Source organism: Pleuronectes platessa, chromosome 13 (assembly GCF_947347685.1).
Source record: "Pleuronectes platessa chromosome 13, fPlePla1.1, whole genome shotgun sequence".
Lineage (NCBI taxonomy): Eukaryota > Metazoa > Chordata > Actinopteri > Pleuronectiformes > Pleuronectidae > Pleuronectes > Pleuronectes platessa.
Window position 1 is genome coordinate 20,824,902 of NC_070638.1, and position 22,311 is coordinate 20,847,212.

At 39.5% G+C, this 22,311-nt stretch overlaps 1 protein-coding gene across 1 annotated transcript in view; it reads right to left on the minus strand.

Moving 5' to 3' along the window:
• The window catches only part of astn1 (astrotactin 1), a 421,252-nt gene that overhangs the window by 206,603 nt on the left and 192,338 nt on the right, over positions 1-22,311 (minus strand). The window contains exons 13-14 of the mRNA XM_053438754.1: positions 14,048-14,214; positions 3,087-3,281 (exon numbers count right to left, since the gene is read on the minus strand). Of these exons, the coding sequence (XP_053294729.1) occupies positions 3,087-3,281; positions 14,048-14,214 (362 nt within the window). The remainder of the gene's footprint in view (positions 1-3,086; positions 3,282-14,047; positions 14,215-22,311) is intronic.

Genomic DNA, 22,311 nt, shown 5'->3' on the forward strand with positions numbered 1-22,311 from the left:
TTCTCTGGGTCCATAAAGTGACATTATCACCTTTCTACAATAAAGTCTTCAGACATGCTCGGGTTGTTTCCATATGAACTTCTCAATCTATAATAAAAGGTGTCAAAAGTAACTTATACCACTTCCGGCACTATCTTCTTCAACCTGGAGAGGCTAATATCTTAATTTAATAATACAATTAACGATAGATCAAACCTCAATTAGATTTTCAAACATCCTTGTTGTTATTCTGCTGTCAGGACAAAACACAACCATTGAACAGAGACCAATTCTTAATTCATCAAACTGGAGAAATTACCTTTCAAAGGAGAATATATTTTGCCAATGAAAGTTATCACTTAATAAAAACACAAAGTTTCATCTTTCTCACTCAACAAACTGTACATCTAACTTTATAACCTTTTATGCTCTAGTACTTAAGTTTTGCTGCCCGGCAGGTTCAAATACTCCCAAGACTATTTAACAAGTCTAGTTCTGAGCTCGTCCGACACCGACAGACCCAGAGGCCTGCAGAGAGAAGCTGCATCTCAGAAAGTCTGCCTGCGTGCACAGCCCTCGTCAGCCTAAACATCTGTTCCATCAGCTGGAACGAGGTTGTCATCCAGCGGCCCTGCTTTCAGAGACTTGTTGCTTGACAACCGCTGCCTCCCAAGGAGTGCCAGATCACTGGGGAGCTGTGAGTGGACTCAGCATCCAACCACTTTGGATACAACTAAAAAGAGGCCAGCTCCAGCCCGACGCCATGAAGTAGGCTAAACCTCACTGCTGCTGTCCATGAAAAGAGTCGATGTTGGATGGCGCTCTAAATAATGAATATAATTAGTCCTGGATAAATTATTCATCCCTCATACAGTTCGCTTCTCTGATAATTCTCATTCACACAATTAACTCAGTATCATCAACTAAAGGGAGCCGCTCTTTGTATCCTCCAAATTATGGCTGTATTCTCCCATTCAAATGGTTAATAGGGCAAAAAGTGCTACAACAATGGGCCTCCAGGATTAATACAATCTTTTCAGCAACAGGAGAGGTAGACCATGATGCTGTGAAACAGGGATGAGTTTCGGACACACTCTTCAAATTGGGAAACTGGTTGTAGATACTTGAAGACCACATTAATGACAGCATTATACGTGGGGGATCAGTGATGGTGATGAGACATCAATGTTTCCAAACATCCCAACTATGGAGGTGGTGGAGAACGTAAGGTAACAAGTGCTTGACACCTTTCAGAGGAGACCCAAAATACAACCAAGTACAATGAGAATTTAAGCATTGCTGGTTCCTGGGCTCACCACAATCTCCAATGGTGGACAATCTTTAAAATAGAAGAAGAAATCAGGATGCTGAATTTCTTTTGAGAAACCGACTATGAAAGTTGAATATGTGGATGAGACATGGGTCAAAATGTAAACCCAGCATGACAGAAACATCATGTGCACACTAGAGGATGTCAGAGAAAATGCTGTGATATACACACTGAAGAAGACAGGATAGGTCTACATTGGATGATGCAGGGAGCCCATACCCCAGACAAGGAGCACAAAACACCTGAATGGAACTAAATCCTTGTGAAAACCACCACTCTGAGCTGTGGACAAATGAAGAATAAATGCAAGACAATTGCCATCACATATATAATAAGATAATCTTCAACAAGCATTACATAACAGGGTTTTTCAAAAGCAGAAACAAACTAAGACGAGAATGTGTACAACCAAAACACTGCACTCCCGGTAAAGCAATATAGCGTATGCAGTTTAAATAGAGTGCAGTTCATGCACAGACCTAAATATAACTGGGATAGCACGGCCATTAAAAAATAATGCATGGGTCTACTCAGGAGGGTCAAGTCCTCAGGTTATGACTCAGCAGTTTACCTATAGCTGAAGGTTAAGTGGCATTCCCTCAACAACAGTGTAAATATTTTAAAGGAAAAAGGAAAATTGGTATTGGCTTCAGCTCCCCCGCCGAGGCTCCAAAGGATTAGCGGTATAGACAAAGGACGGATGGATAGAGGAAAAGTGGTTTGAAAGGAGTGAAGGAGGTCATCTACGTCAAAGAAGAGAAACCATCACTCAATTTATCCTCCACCTATAACGCTTTCAGTCAATTCCTCCCTTCCCTGGAGACATAGCAACCATTCCCAACTCATGTGACTCCAATGACTCCAATGACTCCATTGACCATCACTACAACAGCTGGGAGCACTAATGAACTTAGTCACATCAACGGCCTTGATAAGAACCCCACAGATATATTACATACAAAGGTCCATCAGAGGTGAACCAATTTCAAATGTCTATATCCAAGTCCAGGTGACCTTGTTTGAAATAGTTCTTGTAATAACCATGACCTGGTTGACTGATTATCTTCACACATCTTAGTTGAAGAAAGCAGTGGTGTTATAAAGGATTGGCTCACTGACCCTTAAGTCGAATTCATGCTTAGCTAGACGTTGGTACGCACAAAGCCTACGAACCGGGCCGAGTTATTGAGTCGCAGTTTGCACGACATCGCCGAAACGCTAGTGGCTGTAGAGTTTCTAGGCTTCTGGAATGATTACGGGTTCTGGTTTGCTTGTAAACAAGTTCCCTGGCCTCTCTGGTTAGTTAAGAACAATGGCGAGTGTTACTAAGCGGATCTTGTTGGATGATTTTGTCTCTGTTTGTTCCTTCAAGTTAATTCAAAAATGGCGCTGAGCCTGCTGGAAGTGAGAGGCTACCGAGTGGACCAATAACAGCTCTTGCTCTCTGCGTCATGTCAGGGTAAACATTTTGCTTTAGTGAGATAGTGCTTAGAAGCAAAGCTGGCATTTCAACACGTTTGGTGGACTTTCCTCGAACAAACGGGGCCAAATGTATTCAAATTATTAACAATTAGATTGTGACGTGTTCTGTATGTATCAAATGTACGTGTTTTTCATAATGCAGGTCAGAGATTCCGATACAGATTGTTATTTATTATTTTGGATATAAACACTTTCCACGCCAAAGCCCTAAACGCTGCCAAAAGCTTTTCCTGCTGAGATACAAATGGCATAAACATGTTCCACATGCTCCACTTCACAAACAGCTTGTGTTCACCTGAACGTGGCCTTGAGTATCTGTCCAGATGTGCTCTCTTTGCTGTGGTTGTTGTATCCATAGAAAAGGTCTCTGAACACCGTCTGGTTAGCGGGAACGTCCAGCGCTTCCCCACAGTCGATTCCCTCAGTGCAGGCCTCAGACAGCGGCAGGCAAGACCTTCCATCTGGACCACGCTTGTAGTCCTCGATGCACCTGGAGTGACACAAGTCTCAGTCACTTAAATGATTCATATACAGTATTTCCTCACTTCCAACCTTTCTTCCTGACAATTGTGATATATAGTAGGTTAGCCCAAGGCTACGTATGTGTTGATTTGCTGTATTGTTGGACTACAGAAAGCAGAGCCGAGCATTTTCAACTTGAAGTTAAGTCTTTACCAAGTTTTTTTTAATGAGAATAGAATTTTCAAACCAAGAGAAAACATTGTCATACTGTTATTTAAATAATCTAATGTATGACAGGGAGTTGTTCTCTCCTAGCAAGTATAAACTCATTATGGAGGATTACATAGCAGATTGAATGAACAATAGGACGCTTTCCCCGATCTGTACACTCCTTTTTCACAAACTGCAATGCATATACTTGGGCACTGCATGACAGGGTTAGTGAGTAATTAACATTAGTGATATAAATTGTGATTTTAGCATATTCTTTTGTTGTAATACTTACTTTTTGTAATAATATGATTTCTGATGAATATTTATGTCAAAGTGAAACCCATTTAAAATATCTGTTGATCTATTTTCTTCCAATTGTCATTTTTAAAAGGGTACCCCGTTTCTTGAAATTAAACATTTACAATTTTAAGCTATAACAAAAATGTTTAATGCATATGTATGGTTTTCATAAATATTCGCAAAGCCTGCATTTTTCACATGTTCACAGGCTTTTCCCTGTCATTGATGCTTGGTGAAGCCTCAATACACCATGTTTGATTGACTGCTTGGTATGTTACAGCCATCGATCGATCAGTGGAACAGTGTCAAACATCTGGCCGAGCTGTGCATTGCATCACCTACAGTATGTTTGTGTGCTGAGGGAATGCCTTTGCAGAGATGTTAACACAGAGTAGGCCTGAATAATTTAAGGGATCCTATATGTTCTTCCTCGTTATAAAAATGTTGGATGTCCATATTAAATGTGGTCAAAGTTTCAAATAATGAGGTAACTGTATGTTGGATCCTTGTGAGATAAAAGCTCACACTGCTCCGAATAGTCGGGCATTAAATGATTTACTGTCCACTTTTATATTCTGGATCAGATTCAGACTTTTTTTCAAGTGCACATTCTGCTCTCTAGTTGTAACTACTAATTAATCTTAATTAGTTTGATTTCCAAGCCATCACACAAGTAAGACAAAACCTATAAAGCCACCGGACAAACAATTTCATCCTACAAAAAAGGCGGTAAGGACACAATGTCTAATTCAATCCGTGGGGTGACTTTGTGGAATGCACTGACATAAGAAATTAAACAAAGCAAAAATCTCAAGACAGCGATGAAGTGGACTGAGGGAAACAAGAGGAGAGTGAGTTGCATTATTCATTTCCATTTTGTTTGATTTTGTGTAGAATATAAAAAGTCAAGAGGCACGTTCCTTCTTCCTTTTCAGACTGTAAATTACACGTTTATCTATGGTAATTAATTAAAAAAATTGTTTTTCTTCTACTGATATTACTGATAATTATAATATACAAAATATTCAAAACTGAACTGAGCTGAACTAATTGATGGGGCAGTGCTCACAAAAACTGAATGTGCTGCCTCTTGACAGGCTTCAAAAGTGAGCTTTCAGGGAGCTGGGGCTGGAGGGTCGGGAACTCACTTTTCCCCGTTTTCTGTCTGAGGCTCTGCTTTAAAGACAGTTTGAGTAAAACAAGGATTTTTATTCCGGCTGTGCTGGAAATGAGCATATTAAGACCCCTTTAATTGTCTTTATATCCAAATTAAACAGACAAAAGAGTGCAATATTCAAATGGTAAGTGCTGCAATTTTAAGTGCAAATTACAACTGTGTCTTAACAGGCTGTGACAAGTGATAATTCAAAGCGACAAGCGAGGATTTCATCAGCTCCAACTAATTAACTCAATTGTAGTTTATTACATTTCATCAACATCAGTGAGATATTGAGATAAATAAAGAAAACTCAATCTGATCTCTCCCTGTACTAAAGAAACATCAAAACAGAAACACTCCTCTGTTCAATTATAATTCTTAAATATGAACAAATGTATAAATTGACAGGAATGATGTTCTGTGGAAAATAATGTAGGCGGTAACTCTCATCAGTTTCCTTCACTTGGTTGATAGCTCAGCAGTTGTTTAAGGTAAATAACAGACAACTGACCTTTCTGAAAACTGTGAAACTTTTACTCATGTCATAAAGTTTAATGCTCGCCACACTCAAAGTCCTGAGGAAGGTAGTAGCAGACAGAAAGCTGTGAAGCAGCTCGTCTATGAAACAGTCTGTAAAACGAACACAACGTTAGCTCAGTTTGATATAAAACACTGTTAGATGTGCCAAACCCCTTTTTAATTGCTTCGATCTTAATATGAGTGATGTCAGGTATACCACCAACATTATATCCTTCTAAACTGGGGCTAATTTATATATATACATATATATTGTAGCTATCAGTGAGCCGGTCACTCAGATTGGACAGCATGTTCCAACGGCTCATGGTACTGTTATTAGTTTTGGCAATGTTTAGCCGTTTAGACTGATATTTGGTGGATGTTCAGACTTTGGTCATGTGGGTTTTGTGTATTTGTGTTCGTTGGGTGGTAATGTTGTGATTATTTAGGTTCACTTGTGTAGCCACCGTGACTGTCGAACATGGTCTCTGTAATGGGGTCCAGTCACGGTTCACATGAGAAGTGTTCCTGTTGTATTAAATAAATAAGCCAGGCTGCTGTCGTGTGGTGTATGGTACGCAAGTTAAGTGTTGAAATTAAGTACTCTGTGCAAGCCTCGTTATTCTCATACACGCCTGCCACAATATACATATAGCTGCATTATTCCATTTGATTCTATTTATAGAGATATCAATTGAAAATGCATTAATTCTGCTACAGATAGGCCTGGCCCCCTCACCACTCGGGAGCTAAAGCACAAAAGTTTAGAAACGCTGTTGGTTCAGTTTTAGTTTGAAATCTCCAGGTGTGTTTTGGTCTGGATGTAGACACTCACAGCCGTTTGCTGATTGGGTCTTTTTGGCCACAACGTAGCCCTCTCTGTTTCCTCAAGCTCCTATCACATGACCCCACATGCATGTCATTCATATTCTCAGACGTGTTAGTATAGACGTTGATTAAAACTTATACGTAGCCAAAACACTTGGGTGGACAGAGATCCTGTTTGTATGAACACTTTTAAACGAAAAACATAATAACATGGATGAAGCTAAGTAGGTGTTGCAACTGTGGGCGCCACCTCTTGTCCATCATGTATGCTGGTAGTTGTTATGTTAAAGCGGGATATGTGGAACCCAATGTCTCATTGGACACAGACTGGAGGTGTTGTTTCCATTCTTCCATTGCCTGTGGGACCTGTTTAGAGTGGCACCCAGTTCAGCTGTCCAATCAGAATCATCGATCAACACGGCAACCGGTTAAGAGTGGATCAGCACTCAGGGCAACAGACTGATATCCTTCGTGTGTCAATCACTCTGCCATAACTCGGTTGACTGGACTTTGAAATTGTAAAAAGTCAATTGGAGAATCTACGTGGGAACTGGGGCCGGTTTAGTTTTTAGCAGCCAATCCAGATTTTGATGGCCTTTCTGTACAGACACTAGAGTAACAGGTAAACCGTTTTGGATGCGTTTCTGCTCCATTGATGGAAGAGTTAGGTTTTGTTTTCAGTAATGCTGTGTTTTAGAAGAGGGTAAATTTGTAACTCTGATTTTATAGTCCTCTTTTTGTTCTATTTATTCATTTGTTTTCAACAACATTCACCGGCCGTGTTCCCCTTTCGATATCCCATTTGTACTTTATTATTAACACCTTTATGATGATTAACTTCTTATGAGATTCATTTTAAACATCTACATCTAGTTTTATGTTGCTTTAACTACCGTTCCTTTGTGATAAACGTGGGCAATATAAAATGTGTTTGTGAGCAAACTGGTGGAAATATTGATTTAGCCATGAGAGTTATTTATTCTAAGACATTGTGGACAACATTTTTGCTGGATCCAGAATATTCACAGCTCAGGCATCGCAGCTCAGTACTGAAGAATCAGCTACATTTTATTCAGCTCAAGTGGCACAAAATCCCCCATCTGAGAAGAAAGGGGTTAGAATCTAAACACAGAGTTCTCTCAAGACTCTTTCATATTGATGATGTTTGGACATCTTGCCGTATAATGTAGTCACTGGAATGAATCAAAGGCAGATAAAGCAAGAGAGGGTAAAATGGAAGACGGGGGGGTTAAAGAGCGAAAGCTAATCTGTCAGGGATTTACAACGTAGAAGCTGTCTCCTGGATGCCAAATGTCGCCGAGCTAATGTGAGTCTCCAGTGGGGAGAGAGGAGGATGAGCCACATCTGCACAATGGAAAGTGACAACAAAACGCTGCTGTCGAGAATTAGATTCAACAGCAGTTTGAATTACCCGCTTATGCACATTTGACGTAATATATAGTGTCCACGACATGATGTTCAATGGAAAGGGCACGGGAGAAAACAATGGTTTGTTGCATAAGAAAACAGTGTGGGGTCTTTTTGGGGGATTTCAACGTGGTTGAAAATGAAAACGTTGCATATATGCAGACGTGGAGATCTCTTGTCATTTTGGGCACATCAATGAATCCTGCACCTCCGAGCAGCTTTCACAGAGGATAATGCTCTGCAGGTATTTTCTGTTATTCAAGCTGATTTAGAACCTCTGCTGTGATTGACTGGGGGTGATACTATGACTCCATTTACACCTTGCATCCTAATATGGTTATAACCTGATTATACAGTATTTACATCCAGTAGTATTACAGTATGTGTCTCAGATTCCTGTGGTAACAGGTGAAAAACCACCAATGTCAGTCAGTCTCCATCAATCTACGGAGGCCTATACTGGCCTAACTGCTCTGAGGAGAATGGTAAGTTACTCCCATCTATAATAAGTGTATATTATGAAAGTGGCTGTGGCTCAGGATGCTGAGCGGATCGTCCACTCACCAGAAGGTTGGGGGTTTGATCTCTGTCTCCTCCCAAATTACCCCTCACAGCTGTGATGTGTAAGAGAGAAAGTGCTGCACATAGATGAACTGTATGACTCTGACTCCAACAATTATTATTAGTAGTAGTATTAATTATTATTAGTAGTATTAATATAATGCATATTATCATTATTCATCATCATTATTGTTATTATTATATTAATGGGTGCTGCTAACATTATTAACATATGTACATCTTTAATTATCACTCTTATTAATCCCATATGAACCAGTCAGAGAGCTGAACCATGATGGTTACACAAAAGTTCCTGGACTCCCTCCAAGCAACACAAGCAGAGATACCTTACTATCTGTATATGAATACAGATACAATATGTGCTTTAGTCTTTGTACTTTTGTTCACTTGTAGGCAAACAAAGCCTCCTCAATCCTGATTGGTCAGACTAAAAACAGAAACCAGGAAGCTTTGAACCATAAAATCTGGTCCCTCGCTTCCAGGTTCTACCGATTCACATGCAAAACACGAGATTATCGTATGTTCTATAACTGAAATGTAAAGGGATTAGAAATCAACAGAATATATTGCGACCCATAAAAAAAGTATGTTAGAAAATCGTGAATATACAGTATTATTGTTCACAATATTTTCTCAGGATTTCTTGATGCGTCCAAGATTATAGACTTATATAGCCTAATCGAAAAATGTAGGTAGAAGTAAACAAACCGTTAATGCTGCAGTAATTCTAGTGAGCTCTTTTTAAATAATATATATCTAAAAATATGTACGGAAGAGATCTGGATGTTATTGGTTTATAATCATCAAAATGTAAACAGCCATTTGCAAGCAGGACAAATCTAGCCTCGTTCGCAGACACTTCTTCATTTGATTCTACCTGCACAAATAGATTTTCTCATTCCCATGAAATAAGGATAAAATACACTTTAATTTATCCCACATGGAATAACTTTCATGAGCCTCCCTTGGTTTATTTCATCTTCTTGTAATGAAAAATACGGCGTCGGTTTATAAAATGATTTTTCTTGGAAAATAAGTGTAGCCAGGGCCAACATAATACTCAGTCATTTCACATGCAGCCTTTTGAGGGCAGGGAAACTGGGTTCATGCCTCCAATGTCGGCCTAGAGAGCATCACTAGCTTTCAGAGTGTGAGATTTCATATTGTCTTCGGTATGCCTAGACCTGTAATAGAAAATAAAAAGAATATAAAAAACAATATTTGCACACAGCAACAGTGTGAATTGCTGTGAGCAGCACTGCACTTAGCCAGAACTAAAAGTGAAAGATAACCTTCAATTGTGCAGGGGGCAAACAAAGCTTTTACTGATATCTTTGCCCAGGCTGTTAAAACCGTACTCTGCATTCTAACTTTTCTCCAAAACATTACAAGTATTCGCGCTGCCCTCCGGATTTCAAACTTGTCAAGGCCGACTGTGCAAAGACTGGAGAGAAGTATTCAGGTATGCAGGTACAAAGAAAATAAAAACCTCAAATCCAAGTTTGGCAGATTTTTCATTCATCTGTCCTCATGGTGAAAAGTTACTTTTATTCGCACATTGATGACTTTAATTTGGAAATAGTTCTCAGATAGTCAGCAGCTGCTACTGTGCATGAACAAACTTCTCCAAACAATCAGACAAAGCCCTGAATGGTCAATGCATTAAAAACAACCACCATGATCTCATTCTCCTCATCATCAGCTCGGTCGAGGGACATCTTTAGGTTGGCTGCCCACGCTGCTGATCGGGAGTGACTCACTGTCAATTATCCTCCACGAAGGAGACACCAGAGTTAAAGAAATACAGCGAGTCGCCCACAAACGTTCAATTCCTCTAAAAAACAACCTTCCTCTAAAAGATATCAGACACGTCAGTTACAGCCAAGGACACTGACCACTGCTGAATCCGCCCAACTCCAACTCTCCCAACAGCGATGTCTCACTAATAGTCGGTTTGCTTTACCCCCACCACTGAGAAACTCACTGTTTATCTGGTTTTAAATTGGACAGTTTTGGCTGGACTTTGCCCCAAACAAACAAATCAACTGCATTCATTTGTAAATAATTCAGTGTGTAAAAAACACACTCTATTTCCACATTATATGGACATCTGTTTTCAGCCATGGAGGACAAGAGAAGGGATTGATTTCAGCACTGATGCAGCACCAGGTGCTGGTAAAAATTGATTTCAGAACAATTAAGCCACGTTAAATTCATATTTTATATCTTCAGATCCATAGTGGTCTACAAAGCATTTGTTTTTAAACAATATTCTAGTATCAGAATGTAAAACTTGGCAGAAAGCTTTGTTGTTTTTAAAAATATGCAGCATATGCAGGAGCACCATGGGATGCTGGATACTAGCTATATACTGTAACTTCCAGTTAGACCAAATGATGACACTCCAAACTCTATGAACTTCTCTCATTTACACCCCACTACCTGCAAAACACAGCTGCATATGAGCAACATCTTCAGAACAGAAGGATGGTTAATTTGGTGCATTTCTGAAGTAACCATTTTGAAACATGTGCAGAAAATCCCAGCAGAATAGCTGCAATAATATATCCCAAATAGAGTTAATTGCAATTTCAGCAGTATAAATACTACATTGCAGTACTTAAGTCGTTTTTGGGATGATCTATACTTTCCTGGGATGATCTATACTTTCCTTGAGTATTTATATTCATCAGGACTTCCACTTTTACCACACTATATTTGAAAGAAAAAAACATACTTTTACTCCGTTACATCGTTATTGCACACCTCGTTACCCGTTATAAATTAAAATCGGAATATAAGTCCAATACTATTTAAACCTCAGCATCTGGGATTCAATATTTGTAAAATGTTACAGTATAGGTATATATTTTTTTATATTTTTTCAGTCACCTGAAAAAAAGCCTGGAGAGAATTTTTTGGGGTTGTTTGTTTGTGTGTAGGCGTACTATAAAAAGCACCAAATGTTGATAGTTGTATTTTTACTTTTGATATTTAAGTACATTTCAACACCAGATACTTCTGATACTAAGTACATTTTTATATGAGGTACTTTAAGACCTTGACTCAAGTCATTTTCTTACGGGTGACTTTAACTGGAATCACTTTCGGGTAAGATATCTGTACTTTTACTCAAGTATGGCTTTCAAGTCATTTATACACCACTGCGCATACATGAAACTTTGTGGATTCATCTGAATTGAACTGGTTGCCATAAGTCACTGGTTGTCTAAGGGCATAGCGGCGCTACAATCACAATGTCTGCAGAACTGCCCAATTACAATTTATTATACACAAACAAATCATAGTCACCTAAAAAAACAAAGAGGGTTGTTTCTTTTCTGGACGACCTGCTTTGTCGACTTGTGTCAACAGAGGAGAGAAGCCGACGGGTGAGAGAGTTTAACACACTGGTTTGCTGCACATCCCAGGACAGTTACCATGAACCCTGAAGAGGATCTTTCACAAATAAAGGTGGATTTGTGACAATAAAGCATGTAGCCAGATTTCCTACCGGATACTATGACTGCAGGGTGTTTACACACTTCTTAAAGTAGCCCAACTGGAATCATCACATTTTTATTAGATTTAATGAGTTTAGAATTTGATTCCAGAAGTTAAAAGTCGTATTCAAACAAAAATATTTATATGGCTAATGACTTGCATATCTGTGTTACATATCATTAGTACAGCCAATATATCGAAAGTATGCTAATGAACGACAGACAAGTGTAAAATCATTCAAACTTCTAAAAAGCTCTTCAGATCAGTGGGTTATGAGTGACAGTGTATGGTCTCTGACTGAGAATTAGTTTCCTGGTCAAACTTGCTCATTTGAGACTTGACAGGTTGAGCGCAGGGGAACGTTTTCTTTGAACATTAACATGACAGGACGTCTGCAGATGAAGAGTTAGTGTGATGTGAGTGACAAAGCCATCCGCAGCAAACAGAAGATATAATAATAATAATACATTTTATTTATAAGGCGCCTTTCAGGATACTCCAGGTCAACAATACAGTTAATTTAAATTTTTAAAATGCACAAAGCAGAGCAGCAGCAGAACAACAGCTTCAGCGGACAGGAACATTAAAAGTTATATGCCTGCCTAAACAGGTGGGTTTTAATGCAAGATTTAAAAAGAGTGATTGAATTTGGGTTAATGTTCCTGATGTCAGGGGGGAGGGAGTTCCAGAGGTGAGGGGCAGAGTGGCTGAAGGCTCTTGATCCCATGGTGGACAGATGGACTCGGGGGACGGTCAGGCTGATGGAGGAAGCAGACCTGAGCGACCGGGTAGGGGCATTGATATGGAGGAGGGCCGAAAGGTATGGAGGAGCGAGGTTATGGATGGCCTTAAATGTATGGAGGAGGATTTTATAGTCAATGCGGTGTTTAATAGGAACCCAGTGAAGTTGATGTAGAACGGGGGTGATGTGACTGATGGATGGTGTTCTAGTGACGATACGGGCAGCAGCATTCTGTACCAGTTGAAGTTTATGGAGGAGTTTTTGTGGGAGACCAAAGAGAAGGGAATTGCAGTAATCCAGGCGGGAAGTGACAAGGGAGTGAACCAGGATTGCGGCGGTGTTGGGAGTGAGTGAGGGGCGGAGGCGGTTGATATTGCGGATGTGGAAGTAGGCAGACCGGATAGTGTCGTTGATGTGGGTATGGAATGACAGGGTGCTGTCATATACACACACTATGTGGCAGACTGGTAAAGAAAATCCCAATTAGTGGTACAAAGAGAAGTTAGGAATGCTGAGGGAGCACAACATAGTTAACTCAAGTGTCTCCATCCTGCTGCGTTAAAGTAGCAAACAGGTAATTCTAAACTCATTTCAAACCGAGGAGGCCGACGTTCTCACAAATGTGCACTCTCATGGAAGAAATTAAGCATTTACATCGCGATGGACTTTTTAAATGTCTTCAGTTTCACTTTAAAAACGTTTTACATAAACACTGGAGACCAAATCAATTCATCCTCATTCAACCACCAAGCAGTTGAACGGTCCGTTGCAATTTCGATATGCGAGCGACTGTAATGAGCGATTACTGTGCTGAATAATTGTTTTTTTTGTAGATCTCAGTCAATGAGCAGTTACAACAGCCTGTATGTAATTCAACTCTTGAAATAAAAGGATTATTTCAGATAACAGCAGAAATCTCCATTAAAAAGCCCTATGGCTTAAAGCTACTCAACAATGTTAAGATACATGTTGAATTCAAGACTTGATCATTTGAATTTAGAATAAATAAAAGTTTCTATGAAAAGTCACTGAAAATGGACAATGTGACAATTAGATAAGGTATACCTTAAAATACCTAATAACCACAACCTATAGGCAATACAGTATATATTTCATTATGTAAGAAAAGGTGGAGGCGATTGAGTTACGCAAAGACATTTATGATGCAATGTTTTAAAACAAGTATCTTCAACATAACTGACTGCAATATCCAACTACAAGTGAGTAGCACATTAAAGATTGAAAAATGTAACCATCAAACCATGCTCTGTGTAAATGTATAATAAAAAGCTGAGCATTTCCTACTGACTGTTAACAGAGAAGATATATGGGTGCTGTCACGGTTAAAGTAAATGATCTAAGCCACAGACACTAAGAGGTAACTCATGTCCGCACACTTTTGGTGATAATAAACCTGTATCACAGCCACATCAAATCAAACTCTGGTCACTGACAGCAGGTCAACACCCCGGTAATGTGTGTAATTATGAATTCTTATGTCAAATCTGTCCTTCCTTACCCACAGAACATCTGGATGTTGTAAAGGGTCGGGTCATCCTCCAGAGGGGCCAGCTGCTGGAGACACAGCTGCTCGCAGCCGCCATTGAAACCGTCAGAGCAGTCGATGCCGATGTGGTGGTCGTAGCACCCGGTCCCATCCTTCATAGGACTCAACCCCGGAGGGCACTGTGGAGAGAATATTTTTAGATGACTAAGGTTAGTAAGAACAGACTTTTTGCCTCATTCAGGGATGCTTTCTTTGAGCTGCCACATTAACACGATTCCAGATGGGGCAGGTAAACAGACCCGAAAACATCTGTGCCACAGGATGCTAACTGCCAGATTTCTGTTCCCATTAGTGTGGCTTGTATAAGCAATGGGCTTAGTGTGTAAAGGCTGCATGAGACAAGCCGGTTCACATTAAATTATCATATTATGTTTTTAACACTTAGAACCACTGTACATTTAGAAAATCAGAGGCCGGCACATTCAGGGGCCAGGTACTTGCTACCACTTCAATACATTTGGAGGGGACACAAGTCCTATAGTGTAATAAAGAATCCCTATGTCAAGACCTCAAGGATTAATTGATATGCTTTGTTGAATTGTGACAGCAGACCATTCCATCTACTACTTCATCTCTAAACTAAAATCCTGCCTACATCCCAATAAAATGCATCAAAAGACTCATTGTATAGATGACATGTAGCTTTGTTGTGGGGTAAAGGTCGGGTCACATCTTCTCCCTGAGAAACAGCCATTTGACATATTTGCAACCCACAGGGAAAAGCTCTCAGGTTGCATCATGTACCGTCACTGAAGTTCTTCTTACGAGCTGCAGTATTTACAGAAAGACTGTCTTCGGTTGTGCTAGTGGGTCTGCAAGGATGTGCTCGACAGTGTTTCAAGCCATATGGTAAATAAGCAAAGCGAACTTAGCCTTCCAATTTTAGTGCAATTGATTCTGTTCGAGACGTCAATCTATACCAAAGGATTGTTCACTTGAAACCATTAAGGTCAGCAAGCTGGTAAAAGATGGAGCTAATCTTGCCATGCGAGGAGATTACAAACAAAGTCATTGCAATGATGCAAATAGTCGCAGAGTTCCCGTCACTCAGGTCACTTGCAATCCTGCGACAAAACTTGTTCAAGTTACGCAACAAGATATTTGTATTTCTGAAGCGCCATTGTGAAAGTCTGGAGTATCAACAAAGTTAACCGAGGCAGCATGAATGTTTTGACCAAATTTCAGTTTGTCCAACAGTTGTTTAGATATCTAACCAGATAATGTGAAATAAGATTCACCGCCTGAGGACCATAAAGGTTACTACAAAAAGGGTCATGGCCATACATGCAGTATTTATTGACGTTAATCAGTATGGACAAAAGCGTTGGGCTGACTGTCAGTGGATTTTGACATTCCCATCACGTGAGCCAGAGAAGGCAAATAAAGACTGGAATACAAACTGGCTGTTTAGTATCACTCGTCCAAGTGTTGTGGTATTGCTTTGCCTCAATGGAAGAAAAGTGCATTTCCTCTGGTTGACTCGCTCCACATTCAGCCACAGCGTGTCAATTCTTCTCTGCATAATCGGTTCTTGGTTTTCACAGAGAGGGCTTTAAACTTTCCTCTTGTATATATTACAAAGCTAAAGAGCTATCGCGATGCACGCCCACTTGATTATTTACTGTGGCACAGAGAATGACAGGAGCGGTGATGAAATGGCAGAACACCAGACACCTTTTTAAAAAGGATTCTTGTCCTGTCGAGGGAGATGAGGCAATACTGCGGTTTAACATTTAGATTCCCAGGCAATCCAGAGAGCACTATATGCATGTTGGAAGAGTGAAATGAAATCCTTTAGTTTTGAAATTTGCCAAACGAGGGGTTTCTCAGAAATGAATAAAATAAAATAAAATATATCAAGACATTTTTTACCGAGCTGTTGACTTAATTAAAACGCAGATAAAGCTCGGTGAATGTAAAAGAGAGGTGTGAGACCTGACTTCAACTCGGCTCCCTCTTTCTACAGCCGTGTTCAATATTTCCCAAGATTTTTATTTTTTTCCCCCACGGACCTGTCAACTCAAATTCACATTATGTTTTCTGTCAGCCATTACTTCAAAGGGAACTTTGATGGAGTGCATTTTAACAAGGCACTGCTACCTTCAGAACAGCGACTAGTCAGTTGCTCGTCTCTGAGCAACTGAAACATCAGCAACTGCTTTTATTATTTAGTCCGTCTCTCTTCATCAGCAGGTCCAAGTGCCTCATTTGGCTAATAAACGTCTCCTGCTTGTTGTGGATTCCAGTCTCCTTGATGCCTTGTGTGGAAGTACAATGTACATTTTAATGCATTTTTTTTGTCTATAAGGGTTTAGTGTGCTCTATTAAACTCATTACACATACAACTGTTACAGCGGCAGCTTTAAAAAGAGCTCTAAAAAAACGTAACTTATCATAGAGCTTTCCACTTTTATGAAGCCAGCTAAAGCCTGGAGTGAAAAAGACATGAAAGGACTGTACAAATGGTTCACCTCAGACAGTTCCTGAGTTGTGAAGGCTTTGTTTCCACTTTGGTGTGTTTTGAAGTTGGAATGAATACAAAAAAACACTAGAAAGCAAAGGGGTTGTATAAATGTGTTTAGAACTCTTTCCAATATTATATATTATAATGTAGAGCAAAGAAAAAGCCTTCAGTGGGACAGGCCTATAAATAACATACATGTATTAATCAAAAAAATGTCTCTATTGGCTAAAAAGTTCAGTCTAGTTATATAACTGTGAGAGATACAGATTGTTATATATATATATATATATATATTCATTTCTTACAGTAATTGGGAGTGACTGTATTTTTTTCAATAACTAAAATAAGTTATCGCAGACCTTTTTACCAATCGCACAGACTCACATGTATATTGTTCATAGTTGAATCACTGCATAAGAAACTTATCTGAGCTTCTACTGTATGTCTCAAAGAATATATGAACAAAAGCCAATCAAAACGTGAGAGAAAAATTAGGTCTCTACATTATGAATATTTTCAGCTTTACTTATTGAGAATGAGAAGGGAGGGGGGCACAACCATGTATTTTAGATGTTTCAAGCTCTACAGTGCAATGATGGCCAAGTTTAGGAAGAAATGGAGGAGTATGAGATGCCTTGTCACTAAACTACTTTAACTAGTGGGATAACAAATTACATTTTTGAGACGGTGACCAATTCCAAAGCAACAAAACCAAGCAGCAGAGTCAGTTAAGACAGGCATGAGCAGCATATAAGTTTGTAACATGGAGGAGGATATTTACAGGAATGTTAAGTAAGCAACATAGATGATTTGGCTGGATGGTAAAGAGAGCAGTAGTGCATAGAAGAGGAGGAAATGGGGAGCAGGTGTGCAGGGAGTTGTGGGTATCAGGTGACAGGAAAAGGTGGGGACACACTGAGGACAGTCAGTGGTGAGACGGTGACAGTGATCACAGAGTGAAGCTAAGAGGGAAAAGAAAGGAGACAGGGCAGCTGTCTGCATGCTATTGTTGGTGATTGTTAGTTTGGGCTTTATACAGGGTTTGAGGAAATGAGAAAACAAAATACCACTCTTCAAAGTGATTGTTGAGTCTTGGCCGTTTCCAGCCAACCTGATTGTGACAAACTCTGATTTGCTACTTTTCAGAGTTGGAGGTTTGGATTCCACCCGATGCACACTACTGCTCACGGTGTGCCCACCGCTCATCGAGCAGAGCCTGACCAAATATGATTCAAAACATTTTGTAAGAACCTGGCTTCCGTCAACCACAGCTGCATAGCGAATGGTTCACCTGCAGTGCTGTGTTTCCAGTGATGTTCCAGCTGAGGTAACTCTGTGCAGCTTCCTTTTCTTTTTCCTGCTCCCTCTCTGCTGTGTTTGAAAATATTTATCATGACTTCAAATCTGAGATCAAACTATTTTTTTTCCTTCAATTATGCGACTTTCTCCCGATACAGCTTTCACTGACAATTAAGTGCGACGTATAACAAATTCTATTACGGTTTGAGTCCGGTGCAGCGCCGTCTTTAGATTTTATTTCATAAATCCTGGCTTCATTCAGTTTCTGTGATTTCTGTGTGCACACGACACTGCAGTATCATGCCCTTATATGGGCAATGACGGGGCATTTACCCTTTGCTAATTAGGAAAAACTGACACGTGCTTTAATCTTACGAAGACATGGCATTCATCAATATAAGATCTAAGATGGATCAAATTTGGAGTTAAAATGCTCTCACTATGTAAAATTATCAAATTAACTACATGACATCTAGATTTTATTTATTTAGTTTTTGTTTATCATTGGTATTTTGCTGTATTGCATGTTGCTGTTTTCTTGTTGTACCTTTTACTTTGTGAGGCACTTTGGTCAACCAAGTTCTTTTAAATATGCTAAATCAATATAATTGACATTGATATGTCGTGTCATGAATCTGACATACAGTTTTCTTACAGTTTTAAAAAAATTAAGAAGATACTTCAGAAGATATTGTCGAATGAGACCATTTAAATAATTCCCATCTACATGTGTTTGGACTGTGGGAAGAAGATGACAAACACAAACATGGGGAGAACATGCACATTCCAAAAAGAAAGACCCCGGAAGGAACCGGGATTCACACTGGGACCTTCTTGATATGAGGACACAGTACTAACCACCCCACTACTTTGTTGCCCCTCTCCCTTGTTGCTCTTACTAGAAATGTTACAAACACATTTAATTAGTTATATCACTAGCTGTATCCATTAATAAACTGTTATAAATGTTATAAGCCACTCAAAACAATTATTTTAAACATAATGGGATAAGTACTGGTGGATCATTGATCTAATGTATAACTGCTTCAGTGTATCAAGCCAAGCTCATAAAGACCTCCATAACAGTCATGTATAGTATGTGTCGCAGTAGCTGCACAGAATGGGGCCACCTGTTGACTGAGTGGTCCCTGGCCTTGCTCCCTTGGTAAACTGATATTGATTTTGTCAACCTGCGAGGGGCCATTGTGACAAATGATTTATTACTTTTAATGCAAAGAGCACATGAAACATTGAATCTCCTCACACATCTGTGGCACGGAGTCTTTTAAATCACAGCAACTCAGTGCGATCAATGGATGTGTGGATATGTGGCGCAGGCTGAGAGGAATTGGTATTGACGGGTCGCTGCACTGTAGCTTGCCAACCGCAGATAGCTCTGGTTATTGACTGCCATAATAGGCTTCCGACAAACTGGAATGGTGATAACTCTGAGCCATTTTCCAGCTGTCCGTAGGATAATAATCATTAGGAATACGTGCCTGCCAGAGTGTTTGTCTGTGGATTGTTATCACTTGAGATTTCAAAAAACCTGGTCTATAATCCTGGGTAAATAATCGATAATCCTCTGTAGATAACCACTCCCTAAGTGAACGGTCCCCAGATCCGCCAACATTTTTATCTGATTAAAAACGTAGCATTGTTGTTATGTTCGAAGTCTGTGGCCAAGAAAGGTGCAATACTTTTATGAGTCAGCATGAGTAGCATGATAAGAAAATAATCCTGATTAACAGTTCTCAACATAAATCTAACATGAAGAAAGCAAATATAAATCCTCTCTAAAATGTGTTATCAGTTAACTATTCTCACAAAAGAGAAACATGTTTGTAGTTATTCAGGTATATAATATCGTAGGGCCCTTCTCTAAAATGATTTGAGACCCATGTGACATTTTAGACTGAAAAAGATAATTAGCTCTCACTTGGAATTTGATGTCTAACAGCGTTTTACGACATTTGCAAAGGTTGGATATGTCGCTATGGACGTCACCACTTCGATTCAATCCATCTGGGCTCGGAAAAATCTGAACTTTTAAATTCAGCCAACATATCACATAATACAACCATTGCTTATTTGATATGAAACCCATATGACATTTCTCAGCAAAAGATAATTAGCTCTCATGTGGAGTTTGGTGTCCAACAGTGTTTTGCCAGATTTTAAAAGGTTGTAAACCGTACTAAGGACTTCACTGTGATTTAATCCATGCAGGTTAAGAAAAATATAATTAATCAACCATCATTGCATACAAAACAAACAAGTTCAAAAGCTCTGTGGGCTCAAAAACATTATTAAGTTGAAATAAAAATCATACAGTGGGTTGAGGGGTTGGACTTTTGGACCCTGAGAACAAAGATACATAAAGTACGAAGCACTGAGGGTTCAATCTAACTCCAACCCTAACCCTAACCCTCAAATCAGCATCTTTTAAAACTGAGGCTTCTTTATTGCTGCAGATCAGAGTGTAATTATGCACAGTTCTGAATGGATGCTGTGAAGAGGTTTGAATGCAGAACTGTGCAAAGGTCTGCATTCAAACCTGCAGGAAACACCATAGAGCTCAACTGTGGACCTTCTGCCTCTAAATCTCAGGTTAGAAATATTCTAAAGCTTTAGGGCAACACAAAGAGTTCTCGAAGGTAAGATGGTGAAAGAGGAGCCACACTCAACAGGTGAATCTGGTGTTTAGGTAAACCCAAAGGTAAGAGTGAAAGGGTAAAGGGTCAAAGCGGCTCAGCAGCTTCACACATACAATGTCCCTTATAAAATTGCAACTTCAATTTCAAAAGTTTTAACAAAAAGGGATGACTCTGTATACCATTATGTCCTATTTAAACCTTACAATCTACAGTGAAAAGAACAGGAGCTGAATCAATCAATCCTGTTTATATACCTGCGGCTAACAGGGAATAGTCCATCTCCAAACGAAGCACAGGCTTTTATAATGTCCCTTCACTGATAAAATAGAAAGTAATCACCAGCTATCTCAGAGCATTTAATAAGCGGACAGTGAGTGAGAGTGTGGATTTGCGTTGCCATGTAAATGGAACTAGCCGTACCCAGTCTGCTCTGGGAAGCCCTTGAACCACCATGCCTTTTAATCCTGTTTCTAATGGAGATAAATTCCTGCAGTGCTTTTGAGGCTTAAAGGAATCAGTGCTGTGCCACTGCCAAACAACAACAGATCCCTGCAAGAGGAGTTGGATCAGCTCTGCACTTTTAACATTTGTCTTTTAGGTAGATCAATGGATATGTGCAGTGATTGAGGACTTGGACAGCAAGGTGATGCAGAAACAGGAGAGCATAGATCATTCTTAAAAGGGTCATCTCGTTCTTACAAATTTTAAAGGATCTTTATTAAGTCTTCATGGTTTAGTCTACTCATAACAATACATTTACCTCGGGGTCCCTGACTGTGAAACGATAAAAAAGGAGACATTGAAACAATCCACAAACCAGTTCAAAATGTTTCAGTATCTTTCATTTGTATTGGTGGGAGAAGTTGCAGGTTCCAAAGATTATTCTAAGGTAATATTTTTTTATATATAATGCAATATGATTCAACATCTTACATTTTGAAATATTTGATCAGTTTTAAAAACCTGGCCTGGTTTGTTTGGAGAGGTGGAGACCTACTGACAAGGCTTCTAGCATTTGTAAGGCAGTGTGTGTCTTTGTGTTTTGTGGTTGTAGCTTTGTCGAGAGGGCTAAAAGAATGCATTGGTTGCATTCTTTTCTAAGTCTGGCCTGTATCCAGGTTTACTTAGCCTAGCTTTAAAAGCTCCTGTGGCAGGAATTCAAATTCAATAATTGGATGGTTCTTGATGAAGGTTATGTTATATGTTATGTACAAGTATGCATCCTCAATCGTTTTAGAAGGATATTTCGAAGTATTTTGTACAGTCGATTGAAAACACAGATACAGTTCTCAACTTATTATTTCAACAGGATGTGCAAAAGTAAAATTAATTTGATTTGTCATCTCTGGCTGTGCATTATATGTGTGTATTGAAAAGGTCATATCAAATGTAGCTGTGGGGTCTCTGACGTACCATAGTGCCTTATTATATTTCCATGTCGGTGCCTTCGAGGCTTTGACGATTCATGTTGTTGTTTATCTTTCAGTTGGTGACTGCTCTCACCATAGAAATGACAGCATTGGTTATTTGTTCAAATGCCTAAAGTAACTTGTGTTTATGGTGACCTAACAAGGACATCTTTGGGCAGTGGGTATAATCAGCCTTTTCTCTCAGGAGAAAACGGGAGGAAGCAGCTCAATGTGAAGGTTAAAAACCCAGTGATCAGAGTCTCCACCTTCTGCTTCCCTGATCAGATTTCAGGTTAAATTTTTTCCAGCTTCATTCTGAATTATACAACTGGGGGTAAAGGTGCACACTTCCGGCTCGTCTGTTTCTGAAGGCATCAAATTGTTGCA